Below are 17,243 nucleotides of genomic sequence, written 5' to 3' on the forward strand. Positions count from 1 at the left end.
ACATAGATTTGAGTTCTTTCCAGAACCAATGAAGCACTGCAACATCAAATTCCCATTTGCCTTTTCCAGAGATTCAGGTGAAATGTTAAAAATTCAAAATGTAGTTCTAACACTCTGGCAAACATTGCCTAAATACAAAACAGATACTGTTAAGTATCCATTACTGTATTTGGACTTGGTAATGTTCAAGGATTTGAATCAATTGTTCAGAAACTTACTTTTTGCAGTTCTGAATTACATCGGTATCTGGCTGCAGTAGGCACAGGAAACATTAAAACAAACACCCCTCAGTTGCCAGAAATCTTTAAAAACTTACTTGTAAATTCATTCACTTGTAGTGTTCACAGTGCATAGATTCTGATTCTTTGTGCAACAATAAGTCAGAAGTTTGTTAAGATGCATTAGCAACCAATTTGGTAAATTATTTTAAAGTTTTGTAACAGACTCCATTTCAGCTTTAAGTCAAACTCCACCAGATTTAAACAGCTGAACAGAAGTGAAATACTAGTACCTATCATCATAAACTTCAGAAAAAAGTTATTTTAATAAATTTTGTTTGACATAATTAATGGTGTCCATAATTTATAGTTGTCATTGTGCAGATTTTTAGTTTTATCCTCTTCAGCTGCACACAGTAAACCTAATGAATAGATGTGACTGAATTCCTCAATACCACTGCCTGAAACTCCACTGTGAATCTTAAATTGACGCCATTATTTAAAACCTGACTTAATGCCACTCTGAATTTCCCATTCCGCTCATCTCTTGTCCATTTATCAGTGTAGCCCAGTAATCATTACATCCACTTTCTAATTCCTCTGGCCTTTTCCAAGAATCCTACAAGTGATTCATTTTCCAAACTTTTATTGAATTCCTTTTTGAGATTTATCATTGAATCCATTTTCACCATCCTATTAAACAATGCATTCCTGATTAAAAAAATGCAAAAATAATTCTGACAACCAATGGGATTATTTTACTGTAAAATTGGTTTCATTTCAACTATCTAAAATTGCAATAATCAGATTTTAAAAATCAATTCACCAATACATCTTATCCTCAACTTGTAACGTTCTGAGTTCAAAAACAGCATTACATTGAAAGCAAATGCAAAAGTACAGTACCATATAGATAGCATCATCCCAAATAATTTACCATTTGAAGATGGAAACAAAATTCAACACAGAAACAAGTAATTTCCCCAAAGAAGATCTTCAGTAAATCTCAGAGAGGCAAGATAAAAAGGACAACAACAGATGCTACTTTTAAAGATAACTAAGGGTGAACAGGCCTAAAAATCTTAAGCACACGAGAGACCCACTTGTGAACTTTCATTGAAAGTCAGATTATATATGAATACAGAATTTTCTTTTAATAGCTAGAGTTCCTGCCTTTCATGAGAATCTTACATCATTTAAAATCCATGGAGAAAACCATACACTGGTGACAGTGGATTTAAAAAAAAGCTCTTGCCCTCAGTCACAAAGGCAAAGGCCAAATAAACAGCTGAAACAATCTTCGTGAGCTGCACTCTGAAAAATCTCAGATTACAACTCATCTGAAAGCACCAATAGGGCATTAGAATGCAATGGGGAGAAAGATCTATAGGTGAGAAGTGGAATACCATAGATCAGGTGCAGACACAGGAGATGAACCGACAAGAGGCAACAAAGAGCAAATGAAGCTGTTGGTGACAGGGCAAAGGGAAACAATGGCAGAAAGGTGAACTGGGCGATGCAAAGACAGAAGTGAGCAGTGCCTTCGGTGTTGCATCTTGCTAAGGCTTTTGCACGTATCCATTCATACAGATTATTTGGATTAAAAATTCGAACACGAATTACCTGCAGAGTAACAAATCACATTCAACAATGCAGTGTTTGATAGAACTACTGCACAGTGTGCAATATCATTAAAACTAAATTCCACTATGCTGCCCAATATTTTGTATCCTTTGCCTTACTGTTTCAGCGACAGACAAGATCTCCAATGGTATGCAATATACACTGCATCAACTTGATTTTTAAGAAAACAATTATTGTTTAGTTTGTGATTAATTTCATATTGTGATGGAAACACAAAAGAAATTGCAAAACCATAGATGAAAGAAATCCATAATTTTTATTTTTATTATTAAATTTGTATCTTTTGATGGAAAAAATCCATATATATCTACATAATTTTAATCAATGTCTCTTTAGCATAAAAACCAAGATCCTCTTCCTGCATTGTTGTGCTGATTCCAGAATTCACTGGCCAGCTATGAAGAACTATTCACTTCACCCGATTCAAAACTTGCACAGCATTTTTGCCGTGAGTGTAGTAACTGCACCCTGATGCCACCGTTGTCAAGGCTGTGACATACCTGGAACAGAAAGAATGAGAATCAGCATCTGATTACTTCTTTTAATCAAAATATTAAGAGTTTAGTACTCATCTTGAACAAAACCTACTTTATTAGTTAACAAGTACATTTAAATAACACTATTTATAAAATGATATAGCTCAAAGGATTTTACAAATAATATTAGGCCAGTAAGTACTGGGAAATAAACAAGTGAACAAATAAAGTAGATTGTAATGAACGGGAGGATGAAACACATGCCAATGTGTGTGTGATTACGAGGAGGCACAGCTTTAGGGCAGTAATTACAAAGTTTATGATTGACATTGGTATAAAGAAGGTTAGAGCTGGGAGTTTGTAGAGTTGGACAAGATTCTGCAGATATAGTGCAGCGATGGCAAAGTAGATGAGAATTTTTAAACTCTAGTGTTCTTAGATCAGAAACCTACAATATATTGGTTAGTGTGCAGAATTGTTTTTACTAACAGGAACAGTCCCCAATGGGTAAATTAGAAAATTATTTTATTGAATGCTAAATATGTTGGCAGTTCATTGCAGCATTAGGTTTCAGGGTCAATGACAATGTCTTTCAAATGAGATATTAAACTGCCAGCCTCAACTGCACCTAGAAAGGCACAAGCAAATTTCACAAATAACTTTCCTTTCTGGCAAGCCATTTTACCCTGGAAACTTCAGTACTTTGTTGACATTTAAAACACTACCAACTCATCCTGTCTCTTATGGTTCTACCATATTTTAATTTCAATATCTATTTTATTTCCCTTTAAACATCCTTAATTCTCTCCAACACAAAGACCTGATGATTCATAAGATCATCCACATTATTTGACGGTACCAGTTGGCTAAAGCATGATCAGAGATAGTACAGGATTATAGAGCAGAGAAATAGGTCGTGCTGCATTGTCCCTAATACACAACATCTGTTTAAGTGCAACGATTCTGCCTCACTGTCTTCAGTTTCCACAGATCATTTCCAATCACTCTGCTCTCCCTGCAGACAATTGCTGTTGCTGTTTGCTTAGTTAGTTGCCTCTTTGCTCTGTATATCCCTGTTGTTGGTTCTTCCTAAACAATCCGCATAGCTTTCACCCTTGCAGGTTCTTGAGCTTTATCCTGCTGGGTCAACACCCAGTTTGCTAGATTCACTGGAGTCCAGACCATGTTGCTGTCTGCCACCCCTCAGCTCTCACTAATGGGGTTCACTCTCACTTTGTTGTGCCTTCCAAGTCAGTTCATCGTTCACCCTACCTAGTGCGGGCTCATCATCATACACTCGACTGTCCTTTACCCCAATTGCAAACATTCTCCATGTTTCACCCCAAGGCCTTGTACAATTAAAATTTCAAAAGTGAATCATTCTAGAGATGCTGCCTTATTAATGGAGACTTACTAAAGAGGAAGGGATGGATGAAAACAAACGAGAGTAACATTTTAAATAGACAAGAACAGAGGAGCCTGGCTGCATTAACAAGGCAAATGATCTGAAGATAACGCTAGACATTTGGAAGTATATTAGCTGTTGTTACAGCAAACCTTTAAAAAAAACTGTCAATATTAAGTTTCTGGTCACAAGGTCATTAGACCTAATGGAGAAGGGGATGAAGAGGGTGTTGTCAATATTGGTTAAAGGAACATAATGAACAGATGGCAGCAAAAAAACTAGCAAATACTCTGTGTTCCACCAGCATTTTGTGTGTGTTGTAGCAAATACTCTATTTTTTAGTGTATAAGAACTGCAAAAGAACACTTAAGAAGAAAATCAGGAGGGCTAAATAAAAGATGATGTAGATGATAATGTTGTAAACTGGATTAGCAAATCTGTAGATGAAATCAAGCTTTGAGGCATAGTTGACAGCAAAAAAAGTCATCAAAGCTTGCAACAGTATTTAAACCAGCTGGAAAAAATGGACTGAAAAATGGCAGATGGAATTTAATGCAAACAAATGTGAGGAGTTTACCTCTAGGAGGACAAGCCAGGGTAGGACTTACATGGAGAAGGGCAAAGCATTAGAGTGAAGTGAACAGAGGTGTCTGGGAGTACAGATCCAAAAATTCTTGAAAGTGGCATCACAGGTAGATAGGAATTGTAAAGAGAGCTTTTGGCATACGGGCTTTCTTAAATCAAAATGTTGAGTACAAAGTTCAGAGTAAAACTATCAAAGTACATATATACAACCCTGAGATTCATTTTCTGGTGGGGATTTGCAGACAATGTTTGTCTGCCATGTTGGGTGCAGTCTTTCATTAATTCGATTGTGTTTCTTGTATTTACTGTGAATCCCTTCAAGAAAATGAATCTCAGTTGTATACGGTGATATATATATGTACTTCTTGTATTTGCACCGCTTGTTGTCTTGCACAACCAATGTGCAAATACAAAAAAGGAAGTAATTATTATAATAGTAAATAAACAATAAATATCGAGAATGTGAGATAAGAGTCTTGAAAATGAGTCCACAGGTTGTGGGAACAGTTCAGTGATGGTGCGGGTGAAGTTAAGTAAAATTACAAGAGCCTGATGGTGGGTCCTGGAGCTTCTGTACCACCTTCCTGATGGCAGTAGCGAGAACAGAGCATGGCCTAGATTATGGGGGTCCTTGATGATGGATGCTGCTTTCCTACGTAAATGCTCCATGTAAATGTACTCAATGGTAGAGAGGGTTTTATCCATGATGGACACGGCCATATCAACTACTTTTTGTAGGCTCTTCCATTCAAGGGCACTGGTGTTCAAACTGTGATACAACCAGTCAACAAAGTCTCCACCACACATCTATAAAAGTTTGTCAAATTTTAGATAACACAATGTCTTTGCAAACTTGAAAGAAAGTAGAGAGGCTGCTGTGCACTTCTCTGTTGGACCCAGGACAGATCCTCTGAAATGGTAACTCTATGGAATTTAAAGTTGCTGACCCTCTTGACCTCTGAACCCCCAATGAAGACTGGCTCATGGACCTCTGGTTTCTTCCTCCTTTAATCAATAATCAGCTCCTTGGTACAGGAATTGGGATGTTATGCTGAAATCGTATAAGATGATGGTGAGGCCTAATTTGCAGAATTGTGTACACTTATGGTCACCTACCTGCAGAAAAAACATCAGTCTGATTGAAAGGGTGCCGAGAAACACTTCTATCCAACTTTATACTGTTATATTTACCAAGGGACACACTCCCTGCCATGCACAGATACTTTGATTGAAACCCAAAGTTAGTATAATTCTAAATGTTAAAATGTTATTTTAAAACTACCAACCAGATTCATCAATCATATCATGTGCTGGCCAAAAGATAGCATTAAATCAGCACCAGCATTTCACGACAGAAAAGGTACCAGGAAGAGAAATCACTGAGATTGACTCTGAATTATCAAGCCCTAATTCCAATATTTAAAATTCACCAAAAATAAGGCAATTTAAAATAAAACTCAATGACACCATAATATTTTTGGAGGCTAATTTTCAAAAGGTATAATGCCATTCAATGAGAAATAGTCCAGCATTAATTCAATGTCTCATCAGCGTTTTCCTGAATAATAAAATGCCATTACCATTTTATGTACAGGTTGAAGGATTGAGGCATCTCCTACATTTCTCAGATTTCAGCGGCATATAAACAAGCAGTAAACTCAGTTCACTGAGATTCTCCAGACATTACACTGCATGATAAATTCACTATGTCTCTGTGTTGAATGTCACAATGCTGAATGCTTGTCAGATTTCAAGGTTACTGGAGGACAATGTGCAGATACCTCAAATATTCTGCGCTTTCTGCCTGGTCAGTCATATAAACCTTGAATAGCAGAATCCCTCATAAGCATAATTTTCCTAACAAAATGGCCTTTCAAATGCATGATAGTTAGCGTATGTAATGTTGATCCAATATGAATGTAAATACTATTGGACTGCATGTCATATTTTAAAATTTGTAACATGCCTTTTAAATAGGTATGCTTATCATTAGTTAAATATGCAACTCAGGACCTCAAAGGAGAGTTTTCCCATTTCTTAAAACAAAACTAGCTACAGTTATATAAAATATACTTAAGCATTTTGAATCTTGTCCACGAGAGCAGTTGTTACCCGCAGAATAACCAAACCACAGGCAACCACTGGAACTACATGAGATTCTCTATGCAAAGATCAGCTAGCATAATATTGCAGCTAATCCAAAGCTAAAATTATCATTTGCTTTGGCTGGGAAAACGTGGGCAGCACTGGGTGAGAGACTTTGTTACGCATATTCTGTTCCCACACAGCAAAAATCATTTCTATAATATAAACATCAAAGTAATTACATGAAACCACAATATCAATAAACTGTAACCTTTAAGGTCTACATTCCCATCCATCTCTCCCACTCCAAAATTTATTAATTTGGCTTCCTTCCAGCTTTTGCTTGCATCACCTCACTTCCTAACAAACACTCTCAATTTGTTCATCTTCAAGCAATAATTCTGAAACACCCTTCTCTTTCAGATACATTTTTCCCCATTTAATATTGTCTTCAACATCGCATCCTACTTGAGAGGCATGAATGCTTTCACCAGTTACCTTTCCCAAGGCCTTTTTTCCTCACTTAGTGTCCATCCTTCTCTAACTCACTTGACACTGGCAGTTAGCACACTAAAAGCTGGAAGTATCCAAGCATCATTGCTGAAAACATTGTTGGCCTATGATAATTGAATAAGTTTCTGCACAGCAAAATTCACACTGTTTATTCATTTCCATAGATGATGCCTGACCTGCCAAGTTCCTCCAGCATTTTATGTATGTTGCTCTGGATTTTCAGCATCTGCAGAATCTGTGTTCAAGATTCATTTATACTATCTACCATTGGCACCATCAGATCAGAGAGCAATTAGCTGAAAAGACCAGCTACTGCCCAACTTGCCTGATATCCCAACATTTTCTGTTTTTATCCCAATGTATATGGCACTGGAAGGTGTCAAAATAAATTCAATTTTGAATCCGTTCAAATCCACATTCAACCAGTCAAGCAGGCAGAAGAGAAAATCAAGGATGTACATTAATATTGTACATTTACAGTACATCCTTCATTGGTACAGAACATCCCACGACAAAATCCATTTGAAGCAGGAAACCAAACTCAAATTTCCTCTGTCTCATAAATTATAACATTTGCTTGACTTACATGGTTAATTTGTTGCACAGTAGCTTTCCAGTCTGAGTTAAGCCACTAACAAAACTCCAGGCACACACAAACTAAGACGCAAAATCGATGCAGTTTTTCATATGCTCCCTAGATTCCAGTTACAGAATAGAAATAACTGAATCCTGGAAATTAGCTGACAATATGATCAACTGGAAGCAGGATGGGAAAAGAAGGTATAAAAAATATTTTGCTATCTTAAAAGGGGAAAGATGGGAAAAAACAATTTTTGATCAGTTTTTTAATGCAAAAAATAGTTTATCATTGCATTAATATCTGCCACCCTACATGTAACACTTAGTTATTTCAATATGTGACACTTCTGCAATCAAAAGTACTATCTTTACTGAAGATACCAAACTGAGGTTGGTATCGATCTAGATGCATGTCTCAATAGCTATAAAAGTTTGAAAACTTCCAAATTTCCAAAATCAGCAATCCACTATGCTTGGATCCACTATCAAACAGATTAACAATCAGTACCAAAGAAACAACTTCATCACCTAGATTTATTTTTAAAAGTTTTCAAAATATCTACTTTCAGAAGGAAAATCAGATAGTAGTTCAATAACAAAATCATTTTCACTAAGTGGATACGAACTATTTAGAAAAGGCAGAACATACACCTAAAATAGCTCTTCAAAGAATGGAGTTCTATTCTTGCTCTGTCCAGGAGGAGGGAGTGAGGGAATCGCAAGAAGTTGATGAAAAGTGATCAAAGGCTATGTCAACCATGGTAGAAGGGAAGCTGTGTATCAGGAAAGGAAACTGATATCTCTGAAACAATGTATGGATAGTCTCATTTCAGAACAAATTTATACAAAGACTGAGCAACTGGGATAATGTAATGTGTCCTTAGAAGGAAGTATAGTTAAAAATATCTGGGCTTGAAATGGTCATCGGCTACTTGTGTCTCCCCTGAGGTGGAGGAGAGCTAGACTGGGAAGAGTCAGCAATGGACCATCTCATTGTAACACAAAGAAGGAAACCTGCAGAAAAAAGTAACAAAATGTGTATCTTAACACCCCCCCCCCCCCCCCCATTGCAGGAAACAACACCAATACACTCAGTGACGTACTAGGAAAAAAATGGTCAAAAGGGCTAGAGTCAGTCAGAAACAAAGATTATCCCATGTATTCCACAACAGGGCAGGCCTGGCCCAGACCCATGTTAGATTCAGTAGTTATATTTTTATTCTGGAGGAAGTGAATGGTGTTGAAGAAATTGTTCAAAGCAAGAATATTATGAACAGACTAGTTTTCAATAAATTAGCAATGTAATGCAATGGATTCACTCTGCTGATCTCATCCTGTAACAAATCCAGCTGACCAGAACTCTTGTTGACTTCCACGGTTCCCTATCAATTACTGCTTATTTATACATCCAACCCAGACCCTGATATTCTGCTCTAACGTATGGAGAATTTACTCTATTCCTCCAACAGCCATCACACCAGTACAAACTAATATTCTCTTCTTAAACCTCTAAAGCAGCTTGCACCCACCTGCACTTCCCATATTTCCTATAACCAACTCGATCTTGCCCTGATTTCAGTAGTCATAGAGAAGTACAGGACAGAAACAGCTACTTCAGCCCATCTAGTTTGTGCCAAGCTATTTAACCTGCCTAGTCCCAATGACCTGCACTGGGACCACAGCCTTCCATACCCCTACCATCCACGTACCTATCCAAATTTCTCTTAAACGTTGAAATCCGAACTCACAATCACCACTTGCGTTGGCAGCTTGTTCCACACTCTCATAACTCTCCGAGTGAAGTTTCCCCTCATGTTCCCCTTAAAACTTTTCACCTTTCACCCTTAACCCATGACCTCTAGTAGTAGTCCTACCTAACCTCAGTGGAAAAGCCTACATGCATTTACCTTACCTATACCCCTCATAATTTTGTATACCCTCATCAACACTTCCCTTAGTTTTCTACACTCCAAGGAATAAAGTCCTAACCTATTCAATCATAGAACCATAGAAACCTTACAGCACAATACAGGCCCTCTGGCCCACAAAGCTGTGCCGAACATGTCCTTACCTTAGAACTACCAAGGCTTACCCATAGCCCTTTATTTTTCTAAGCTCCATGTACCTATGTATCGTTTCCGTCTCCACCACTGTTGCCAGCAGCCCATCCCACGCACTCACCACTCTCTGCATAAAAGAAAAACTTACCCCTGAGAAAGCACTTTAAAACTATGCCCTCTTGTACTAATCTTTCCTTATAACTCAGGTCCTCCAGACCTGGTAACATCCTTGTAAAGTTTCTCTGTTCTCCTTCAACATTATTTACATCTTTCCTATAGGTAGGTGACCAAAACTGCACACAATCCTCCAAATTAGGCCTCACCAATGTCTTATATAATTTCAACGTAACATCCCATCTCCTGTACTCAATACTTTGCATTATGAAGGCCAGCGTGCCAAAAGCTTTCTTTATGATGGTACTACGTGTGACACCACTTTCAATGAATTATGGACCTGTTTTCCCAGATCCCTTTGTTCTACCACACTCCTCAATGCCCGACTGCTCACTGTGTAAGACCTACCCTGGTTGGTCCTCCCAAAGTGCAACATCTCACACTTGTCTACATTAAATTCCATCTGCCATTTTTCACCCCATTTTTCCAGCTGGTCCAGATCCTGCTACAAGCCGTGATAGTCTTCCTCGCTGTCCACTACCCTCCAATTTTGGTTTTGAATGCAAATCTGAGATACAGAATCAGTTACACGCTGATTCTCTGCGGGAACGTGACCCACTCTTGGGGTCTCACGACTGGCCATTATTCGATACGCCAAGGATGCGGCCTAGAAGATTAGCTCATCTTTGGAGTTCCAGGATTTCGTGGCTCTGGAGGTCAGTGCCTCTGCAGGGAATCAGTGTGTCGTGGAAGATAGAAGATCGAAAGCAGCGAGCTGGCTGTGTGCCCAGAGCTTGAGAAAAGTGACGCGACAGACTTTTAACATCACAAATCAAGAAGTTGTTTGTTAAGTCTCCCCTCTCGCTGTGAAAGAGACACCTCTTTCTCCCTTATTAAGGACAGAGAGCCTCTGGTTTCTCGAATTAATGGGTGAACGGGTAGTCTTTGGGGTACTGCAAGTCTGTGTCTTTACTGATTCTTTGCTGCATGCTTGAGTGCTCGGTGGGAGGCTACTGATGTTTTCTTGCTGGTGGGGGAGGGGGGTCGTTGCTTTGCTGCTGCTTACGCAGGGGAGGGTGAAGCTGGGGGGGCTTTGGGGTTCTAACATGTAACTGTCATTCATTCTTTGGGGCACTCCTGTTTTTCGTGGATGGTTGTGAAGATAAAACATTTCAGGATGCTTCTTGTATACATTTCTCTGACATTAAATGTACCTTTGAAACTTTTAAAATATGCTGATCCAGTTAACCACATCATCGATACAGATGACAAAATGGACCCAGCACCAATCCCTGCAGCACACCACTAGTCACAGGCCTCCAAGTCAGAGGGACAACCACCTACAACCACTCTCTGGATTCCATGAAGCTAATGTCTAATCCAATTTACTACCTCATCTTCAATGCCGAGTGACTCAACCTTTTTGATCAATTTCCCATGCGGGACCTTGTCAGGTGCCTTGCTAAAGTCCACGAAGTCAACATCTACTGCCTTGCCTTCATCAACTTTCCTGGTAACTTACTTGAAAAACTCCTTAAGATGGGTTAGACATGATCTACCACGCACGAAGCCATGCTGGCTATCCTTAATCAGTCCCCGTCTATACAAACACTCATATCCAGTCACTTAGCGTACCTTCCAATAACTTTCCCACCATGTTGTCAGGCTCACCAGGCTATAATTTCCTGGTTTATTCTTAGAGCCTTTCTTAATCAATGGAACAACATTAGCTATCCTCCAATCCTCCAGCACTTCACCTGTCACGAAGGATGATTTAAATTTCTCTGCTAGGGCCCCAGCAATTTCTGCACTTGCCTCCGACAAGGTCCAAGGGAACACCTTGTCAGTCAGACCTTGGGGATTAATTCACCATAATTTGCCTCAAGAAAGCCAACACCTCCTTCTCCGCAACCTGTATAATCCATGAAGTTGATGCCACTTTGTCTCACTTCTATAGACTCTGTGTCCATTTCCTGAGTAAATAAAGATGCAAGAAATGCATTTAAAATCTCCTCCATCTCTTCTGGCTCCACGCATGAATTACCGTTCTGATTTTCCAGAGGACCAATTTTGTGCCTTGCAATTCTCCTTCACCTTGTATAAGGCAACCTCGGGCCTTCTTTTAACCCTCCTGATTCCTTTCTTAAGTTCTCTTGCATTTCTTATACTTGATAAGCACCTCATTTTTTACTACCTACCTATACCTGCAGTCAAGCTCCTTTTGTTCTTAACCAGGCCTCAATATCTCTTGAAAATAAAGGTTCCCTACAACTATTATCTTTACCTTTTATTCTTGCAGGCACAAACAACCTTTGTACATTCAAAGTTTCACTTGTGAAGGCCTCCTACTTAACACGCATACTTTTGCCAGAAAACAGCCCGTCCCAATTCACACTTGCCAGATCCTTTCTGATATCATCAGAATTGGCCTTTCCCTAATTTAGAATTTCAACCCGAGGACCAGGCCTATCTTACTTCATACTTTGAAACTAATAGCATTGTGATCACTAGATGCAAAGTGTTCACCCTAGACAAACTTCTGTCACCTGCCCTGTCTCATTTCCTAATTGAGTGAATCCATTGCATCACGCACTCTCTCACTGGGACTTCTACGTACTGATTGAGAAAACTTCCCTGAACATAGTTGACAAGCTCTATCCCATCCAGTCCTTTTACAGAATGAGAGCCCCAATCAATATGTGGGAAGTTAAAATCACCGACTATAACAACCTTATGTTTCTTGCAACAAACTGATCTCTCTTCAGATTTGTCCCTCCAAATCCCTCAGACTGTTGGGTGGTCTGTGATATAGCCCCATTAATGTGGTCAGACCCTATTTCTCAGTTCAACCCATGTTGCCTCACTAGACGAGTTCTTCAGTCTGTCCTGACAGAACACTGCCATGACCATTTATCTGACTAATAATTCCATCGCTCCTCCTTTAATCCCTCTCGCTTGGTCACGTCTAATAGAACCCCGGAATATTGAGCTGCCAGTCCTGCCCCTCATGCAAAGAAGAATCACTAATGGCTACAATATCATAATTCCAGGTGTTGATCATCCATGAGCTCATCTGCCTTTCCTACAATACATTTTGCATTGAAATATATGCTGTTCAGGACACTAGTCACTCCATGTTCAACCTTTTCATTCCTGATTTTGTCTGAGATCTTGCCAACATCTATCTCCACAATCTGTTCTAACATTCTGGTTCCCATGCTACTTCAACTTTAGTTTAAACACCCTCCACACCCCCCCCCCCCCCCCCGTATAGCACTAACAAAGCTTCCTGCTAGTGTACAAGTCCACTTCCAGTTCAGTTACAAACCATCTCTACTGTACAGATTCTGTTCTCCTAACAAATTCCCTACCGGAGACCTGATCACTGTGACTTTCCTCTACTAGGTCTCCCCCTCAACAGTACCCAAAAGTGATATACCTGTTGTTGAGGGGGATGACCACAGGGGTACACTATACTGGCTCTTTATCCCCTTTCCCCTTCACGACTGTCACCAGTTCCCTGTGCTCTGTACCTTGGGTGCAACTACCTCTCTATATGTTGTATCTATCACCACCCTCAGCCTTCCAAATGATCCAAAGTTCATCCAGTTCCAGCTCCAACTCCTTAACACTAAGTGTTGCCGGTGTTGTCATCAGCATCACTGGAGGTCTCCCTGCCTTCCTACATTCTGAAAGAGGAGCATTCCACTATCCTGCCTGATATCTCTACTGTTCCTAACAGAACAACTATAAATGAAGAACAATAAACTGTGGGGGAGAAATAAAACTCTACCTACAGCTTTTTTTGCCTTTTCTCACTGAAGCCTCTCCTTACAAAAGCCTCAAAATCTCCATTGTAACTCCGACCACTCTAACAATGGCCACTCCGCTTGCCTGTGCCTTACTTTAATTTGTTCTTGTCAATCAATCTCGAACACTGATTGGCCACTGCTCAAAGCTCTAAACTGCCGCAAGTCACTGCCTTTTCCACTCAATCGGCATCAACGTGTCCATTTATGAGATATTCCATTGGATTACAAGCAAAATAAAGCTGCTTTGTTTTTGCTCTTCAGCGGGGAAGAAAATTGTTTCCTGCCAATCTCACCATAAAGTACGAAGGAACATACTGTCCACAAAATGAAAAACTGGAGCTGCTAGTGATGCAGCCACTAGTACAAGTTGAACCGCTGTGTTAACCTGCAACAAAAAAATTGCAAATTAGATATTATGGTTCAGATATCAAGTAGCAATTGCTTGGTTTTCTTTTTTCAGATTCATAATGTGTATCTCTTGCCAAACATATTAAAAACAGGAGGGTAAATAGGTTAAAAATGTTGCAAGCTACCTGTATATCAGGAACATAAATACAGTGGATTCAGGTTAATTGGGGCAACCACTTATTTGGGACAACTGTTAAAGAACAAAAACTAATCGAGAAAATAACCAGGATTCCCTTCATTTATTTGGGACGCTATGCCACTTAATTGGGGCAGGACACTGCTCCCAAACAGCCTCTAACTAGAGTAAGACACATACACTTGCATAGCCGTTAAGACACTAAACTGTGCTTAGAGCAGACAGCTTTTAAGTAGCGTCAGTTACATGTGCTTGTGTTCAAAAATCAGTGATTCTTGTCACTGATAGTTGGCAAGACCTAAGCAGTAAGACAATTCAGAACTGTTTTGCTCACTGCAGTTTCGAGCACTCAGACTTGGAGTTGCCAGAAACAGCTGGGAGTGAAAATGAAAGGATTTCATTACTTCAATTTTCGGAACAATGAAGAGTTTGAAGGTACAATCATCTTGAAAGTTACAACGAAAATGAATATCTGGAGGATACAATTGTCAATTACAGTGCATTATGGCAGTCCATTATCTATATTAGGTGCCTGAACTGATTTTATTCATTTACTGTCGATCAAAAGAACGCATTCAATGGAAGAATTCCTCTGTCGATAACTATAGGGAACGAAAACAGGTTTATAGTATTGATAGTGTTCTAATTTATTCTGTACTTTATTTAAATACATAATTTATTCCTTAGTTCAACAGTAGTTTGTCCTTTTTTTAAAAATACCCTTTTAACTATTTCTATGAAACTTCGGCTAATTAGGGTAGTCACTGAATTTGGGCCAAAATGTACTGGTCCCGATGTGTTCCATTTAACTGGAATCTACTGTTTCTGGTTTTGAAGGAGCATAGTTAATGACTTCTGGAAGTAGGTACAAGCACACCAGGATCAAGATTTCTAAAAGTTAAATCCGTCAACGAACTTGTATATTTTTGCCGCATTCAAAAACATTGTTGAAATTTTAAAGCCACTGTGTTGTCATAATAAATAAATGAATTCTGTCATCACATATTTTAAGTATGTAAATTAATATCTATCATGTTATAATTATCTCTGTTTTGAATCAGAAGTTAATAGATGGATATAATGCAACAGATTTGTATGGATGCTGCTACCGTGCCTTTGTGAGACAACGATGTGAAATAGTGAGCCTCATAGTTTAAGCAAAGCAGATCCTTTCAATCGACAGCTCACTGGTTGGATGTGAAGGGAATCAATTAATAGGAAAATGAATCTTACCTTGCTGATAAATGTTGGTTTTAATTGGGCAGTAGCATAACATGGGTTGAAATACTTGCTCAGTGTCCTCTGTGGGAATAAAGAAATAAATTAACTGTTTGCAATTAATTTAATATGATCCAAACTGCCTATAAAAGGCTGTGCAATACACCAGTTAAGAAAGAGACCTGTAGGAAATTATAAAGCATCGGTAATTTTAGTCTGTATGCAAGCAATTGTGCACAAGCCAGCATAGGAAATTAAAGCAGTTGGTTCATATCAGCAGAAACCTGTAGATACATACATCAAGTGTTACACAAATACATTGATACACAGGCCACCACAATAGAGAGCAAGAAAAAAAAAGCAGCCCAAGGAAAGGGAATGGGGAAGAGAGCAATATGTTCTTACTTACTGGTGCTGGAACCGTTCGGTATCTAATGTAGAAACCAGCTGCAACCAAAACAACATCTCGCAAAAGGACCATAACAGTAAGAGGAGCTGAAAATTAAATGAATTATTAAGGTGAGTAAAAGCAGCAGGGAATAAAAGAAGTGAAATCACAGAGTGGGGCTAACAGAATGAACAATTTTAATTCCTTATTTTTGTTCTACTCTAGAGGGAACACCTAAATAGTTAAGGCCTAATTTCTCTATGAACTGAATAAGTGGCTTTAAGCTACATATTTATTTCATACCCTCCATTCCATGAACCAACACAAAATGTTCTGCAGAAATACAAACAGAAACAGAGATGACTCTGAAGCACATTATATACAAACACAGATGAGAAAACAACAGTAAATGCCATCTTAAACTTTTGCAGAATTTAAAGCTTTAAAGCAGAGGCAATATTGTGCATTAACAATTGGCCATACAGTCTTGTTTGTTATATGTTAAGTTCAGTCTTACTATTCAGTATGGTCCACTTAAAATATGGTGCAGCAAATTTGCTATGTATCTTTACCAAATCACATTGGTTGCAGTCCACCATCCCAACTTGCTGTGCACAGTGCCCAACCATTCACACAAACCTGATCTGGAAACAGCGTACCCAAGCTGACACACCAGCAAAGATTTGAACGCAGATGGTGAGTGAACTGGAAGGAAACATGCAGGAAGTGGTGTTCCCATCAGTTTGATAATCGTGGTTATGGATGTGGGGGGTATCCAAGTGAGCAACTGGAGTGTAGTTGTAGACAGTACACAATGCAGGCACCTTGCCCAACGGAAGAGAGAATGAATGTTTAGGCAGGTGGATGGGTTGCCAAATAAGTAGAACACAGTATCCTGAAATGACGCAAAGATTCTTGAATGCTGTTAAAATTGCATACATCCCGGCAAATATAAACCATTTAGTCACACTCTTGGCTTGTACCTTGTACACTGCAGAAAGGCTTTGAGCATTAGGATGACAGTCACTTGACACAGGATACCCAGCCTCTGACCTGCACTCAGAGCCATGGTATTTATCTAGTTAATGCAGCTGAATTTCATGTCAATGGCAATTCGCAAAATGTTGATCTCAGAGGATTTGGCAAGTAATGCTATTGAACGTCAAGGATCAGTAGCAAGATTCTCTCTTCTGAAAGATGGTCTTTGCTTACACTTCCTATAAGCTCTCAAGTCATATTTAATACGTAAAATGACTGAAATACTTGGCTGTATAAGGGATTTCCTTCATAACTTTTGAAGTTATTGGCCTTTTAAAAAATTAGCTTTATTTTCTAAGTGCTTAAAATAAATTTCCTAACAGCTTAACCTGATCAAAAGAAAATCTGATGTCACGCATTGGAGCACAATACTCTTGTACTTCCATTTTGACAAACACTGCAGTTGCATTGCTGCCCAAACTTCAAGCATGGAAATAAAATCTAGTTTTATCACAGTATAAATCTTAATAGCTTAGTACTTAATGATTTTTTACAAGTTCAGGTTATCGTCATTCAATCCTGTACATGTATACTGCCAAACGAGAAAACATTCCTCCAGTCCAA

General features: G+C 38.9%; 1 protein-coding gene across 1 annotated transcript in view; it reads right to left on the reverse strand.

Moving 5' to 3' along the window:
- Nucleotides 1–2,099: 2,099 nt before the first annotated feature.
- The window catches only part of crls1 (cardiolipin synthase 1), a 66,808-nt gene continuing 51,664 nt past the window's right edge, over nucleotides 2,100–17,243 (reverse strand). Inside the window, exons 4-7 of the mRNA XM_073051334.1 lie at nucleotides 15,663–15,748; nucleotides 15,269–15,337; nucleotides 13,785–13,876; nucleotides 2,100–2,362 (exon numbers count right to left, since the gene is read on the reverse strand). Of these exons, the coding sequence (XP_072907435.1) occupies nucleotides 2,272–2,362; nucleotides 13,785–13,876; nucleotides 15,269–15,337; nucleotides 15,663–15,748 (338 nt within the window). The 3' untranslated portion in view covers nucleotides 2,100–2,271. The remainder of the gene's footprint in view (nucleotides 2,363–13,784; nucleotides 13,877–15,268; nucleotides 15,338–15,662; nucleotides 15,749–17,243) is intronic.

The sequence above is a fragment of the Hemitrygon akajei genome, chromosome 7, assembly GCF_048418815.1.
Source record: "Hemitrygon akajei chromosome 7, sHemAka1.3, whole genome shotgun sequence".
NCBI classification, from domain to species: Eukaryota; Metazoa; Chordata; class Chondrichthyes; order Myliobatiformes; family Dasyatidae; genus Hemitrygon; species Hemitrygon akajei.